This window comes from Sinocyclocheilus grahami, unplaced genomic scaffold (assembly GCF_001515645.1).
Source record: "Sinocyclocheilus grahami isolate Dianchi unplaced genomic scaffold, SAMN03320097.WGS_v1.1 scaffold260.1, whole genome shotgun sequence".
Taxonomy (NCBI): Eukaryota; Metazoa; Chordata; class Actinopteri; order Cypriniformes; family Cyprinidae; genus Sinocyclocheilus; species Sinocyclocheilus grahami.
Genome location: NW_015505439.1, coordinates 364,576 through 368,351, shown reverse-complemented (window position 1 = coordinate 368,351; position 3,776 = coordinate 364,576). Strand labels below are relative to the sequence as shown.

At 40.1% G+C, this 3,776-nt stretch overlaps 1 protein-coding gene across 1 annotated transcript in view; it reads right to left on the bottom strand.

The window, feature by feature from the left end:
* Nucleotides 1–256: 256 nt before the first annotated feature.
* The window catches only part of LOC107599106 (GTPase IMAP family member 8-like), a 9,181-nt gene continuing 5,661 nt past the window's right edge, over nt 257–3,776 (bottom strand). Inside the window, exons 4-5 of the mRNA XM_016290607.1 lie at nt 1,824–2,456; nt 257–1,717 (exon numbers count right to left, since the gene is read on the bottom strand). Of these exons, the coding sequence (XP_016146093.1) occupies nt 276–1,717; nt 1,824–2,456 (2,075 nt within the window). The 3' untranslated portion in view covers nt 257–275. The remainder of the gene's footprint in view (nt 1,718–1,823; nt 2,457–3,776) is intronic.

Here is a 3,776-nt window from a genome sequence, read left to right as displayed (position 1 = left end):
CACATTTTAGCTTTGTCAGCAGCACTGAGCGGAGATTTATCACTGTATTGGCCAATCGCCATTAGATTAAACAACAATAGCAAGCAAGGAAAATAATGAGTTATATAATAAATGATTAAATACATGAATAATGATTATATGATTCAATGATTAACATTGCTCTTAAAGATACACACACAGAGGTTGCTATTAAGAATCATTATATCCTGCATCTCAGCTTTGTTCACACCCAAATACTACATTTTCGGCTAATTAATTTCAAAATGAGATGGTTTTTATTCTGACTTGTTGTTTGTGTGCTGGACCTCAGGAGTTCCTGTATCAAGTTGAATAGAGTTGGGTGTTTCTTCTCTTCTTTGTCGTTCCTGTTGTTTCTGTTTCTCCCATTCCTCTCGTTCTCTCTTCAGCTCCTCTCGTATCTTTCTCTCTTTGTCATGATTCTGTCTTTCTTCCCCCATCTTCTTCGTCATTTCCCTGATCTGTTCTTCATATTGGAACTGAAGTTGTGCTTTATCTCTCTGTCTTTCTCTTTCTCGATTAAGTGTCTTGCAATGTTCATCATATTCTTCCTGTTGTTTCATTCTCCTTCTTCTGTCTTCCTCTTCAGCTCTTCTTTCTCTTTCTTGTCGTTCCTGTTTCTCCCATTTCGCTCGTTCTCTTTTCATCTCTGATTTATATTGCTCTTCCATCTCGTCAAATTCCTCTTCTCTTCTCTTTTTCTCTCTTTTACGCTTCTGTCTTTCTTCATCCATCATTTCCTCTTCTCTCTTTCTCCATTTCGCCTCCTCTTCTTCTCTTCTTTGTCTTGCTTCTTGTTTCTGTTTCTCCCATTCCTCTCGTTCTCTCTTCAGCTCCTCTCGTATCTTTCTCTCATTTTCTTCTCTTTCTTTAATGTCTAGTCTATATCGTTCTTCTCTCTCAATAAATTCTTCTTCTCTTCTCTTTCTCTCTTTGTCATGATTCTGTCGTTCTTCCTCCATCTTCATCTTCATCCTCTTTTTCTCTTCTTCATGTTTGTTCATCAGTTCTTCTTTTTCTCTGTTCACTTGCTCCACTCTCTCCATCAGGATCTTCATCTGTTGTTCTTGTATTTCTCTCTCCATCTCTCTGAACATCTTACACGAGTAGTAACTATCTCCGTTTGTTTTCACCATGTTGTCTATCTTCTGCAGTAGCTCAGTCACCTGTGTTCGGTCTCCAGTCTCTTTATTATTGAACACATGGAATCTGTTTCCACACGCTTCAATCAGTTCATTTAAAGCAGATCCAGGTTTTCCCAAACACTGTTCAATGGTTTTATTATTCAGATCATCTCCTCTGGTGAAGAGCACCATGGTGTACATTAAAGAGTTTTCACCAAACGTCTCTTGGATGATCTTCACTGCTGTTGCTTCTTCTTGAGTGAATCGTTGTCCTAAATTGAGCACGATGATGAACACATGTGGTCCAGGCAGAATCATTGGGATGCAGTTGCTGATTTCTCTCTGGATTTCTTCATTACTGAGTTCAGTATCAAACAGTCCTGGAGTGTCGATCACAGTGATGTGTCTGTCGTTGACTTCAGCTTTCTCTCTACGACACACTTCAGTAACAGACTCTTGAGATATTTCAGCTTTAAACATGACTCTTCCTAAGATGGTGTTTCCAGTTGAACTCTTCCCAGCTCCAGTTTTTCCCAGCAGCACAATCCTCAGATCATCTTCTCTGTCTCTTGAATCTAAAGATAGATAAATAAAAAAAAGTTATTGAATTTCAAATGAACACTGTGTAGATTTCAGCAATCATGAAAAGTGTTTAACCAATGCAGATTTCCTAATCATTACCTTGTGATTGAAACCACGTCTCTAATGAATGGACTCTCTTCTTCATTTCTTCAACTTCCTGCAGTTTCTCCATCTGTGCCTCCATCAGTGTCTCTGTGGAGAAACAGACACCTCTATTTTCCTCAACCATCTGCTCCAGTTTCTCCATCAGCTCAGACACTTGTGTGTTCAGCCCGATGAAATGATGTCGTCCTCCAAATCTCTCAATGACAGACTGTGTTTCTTCATTAAGTTCTGCTGTCTGATGCTCTGGATTCTGCTTTATGAGGATCATGATGTGATTGTTGACTCTTGAGCTGAAGATCCTCTGGATCTTCTCCATTTCTGCTTTGTCTTCATTATTGAGTGGAGCATCAGGAATGATGAGGATGAAAGCATGAACTCCAGGATGACAGAGAGACACACAGCGGTGAGTCTGATGCATCACGTCCTCCTCTGGGAGCTGAGTGTTGAACAGAGCTGGAAGCTCCAGCAGACTGATCAGACGTCCATCAAGCTCCACGTCTCTCCTCACACACTCGGAGCTCAGCTCGGATCTGCTCTCGCTCTGCTTCAGGATCAGGTTTGATGTGAAGGATTTTAATTCTCTGTTACTCCCACACACAACCAGATTCAGCTTCACACCCTCTGAATCTGTGTCAAAGAAATAAACTAGTTTAACAATGTGATTTAAACTTAAGTTAGATTAATGCTGCATTCACATCATGTCAGAATTACTGTAATCACGACTGCACTGTAATTGACTATTTTCCCACTAGTAAACAACCTTTCATGTCCTGAACACACACTCATGCGGAAACACCAAAGATAAAACTCTCACACATAGGCGGAGGGTGAGCCAACTCCAGGGTTGTCTTGTATTTATCTATTGTTAGTAAATTTTGCCGCATGTAGATCCTCACCTCATTAAATCAAATTTAATGTCACAACACTTTTCAATTCATTCATTTACTATTAACTTTATTCAAGAGTTGAAATTATTTTATTAGCTTTCTTATGCATTAGGTGAGTGATTTCTCTTTTTCCTTTGTTCTGTCATTTACCCCAATGACAGACTTCAGCAGGTTTCACTTTAAAAGCCACGCTGTCTCTTTAAAACCTGATGCGAATCTGACACACATCCAGTTTTATCCCAAATCTTTACGGTCATTTTTAAGACCGTGTTTACAAGGTCACTCGCTTAAACCACACATTTTGACATAAATGTGTGTGTTTTTGTTCATTGAAGCGCTACTGGCGCGCTGTCTGAAGCAGCATATGCGTACGGGCCGGCCCGAGCCAGTGTTGCCACCTTCTAGACAAACTAATTAGTGCAAAAACAATTCAAGGCGTATGTGCGACCTGCGTGTTTTCTTCTCTCGGGCCGCCATTTGAAACATTTTAGACACTGAGCTCTTGAATGTTGTATAATTTCCACACAGCACAATGTTCAGCTTTGCTTTTCCTTTAGTCATCAATTAAACAATATTTAGAGATAGTAGACTCAGCTTTGGTACCAAATGTATGCTAAAACAGCTACAAAAATATTATATTTGTAAAATACAATTAGACTGCAGTACTTAAATTTTTTTAAACTGAAGGCTGTCTCTTATACTGCACAGAATCTATTAAAGGGGTCATGAACTGAGAAACCAAAATTCCCTTGATCTTTTGACAGATAAGAGGTCAGTGTGCTATAAAAACATCCTGTAAGTTCCAGAACTCAAAACTTTCTTGTAAGTCTAAAAACAGCTTATATTGAAGCCAGTCTGGTTGTGGAATGTGCCACTTTATGACGTAATAGTGTCTAAACCCCGCCTCCATAGAAGATGATCAACATCTGCTTCTACATCACTGCCTGTTAGCCCCGCCCACCGATTCTACAGCACCGCCTGTTTAGCCCCACCCACCGATTCTACAGCACCGCATGTTTAGCTCCGCCCACCGATTCTACAGCACCGCCTGTTTAGCCCC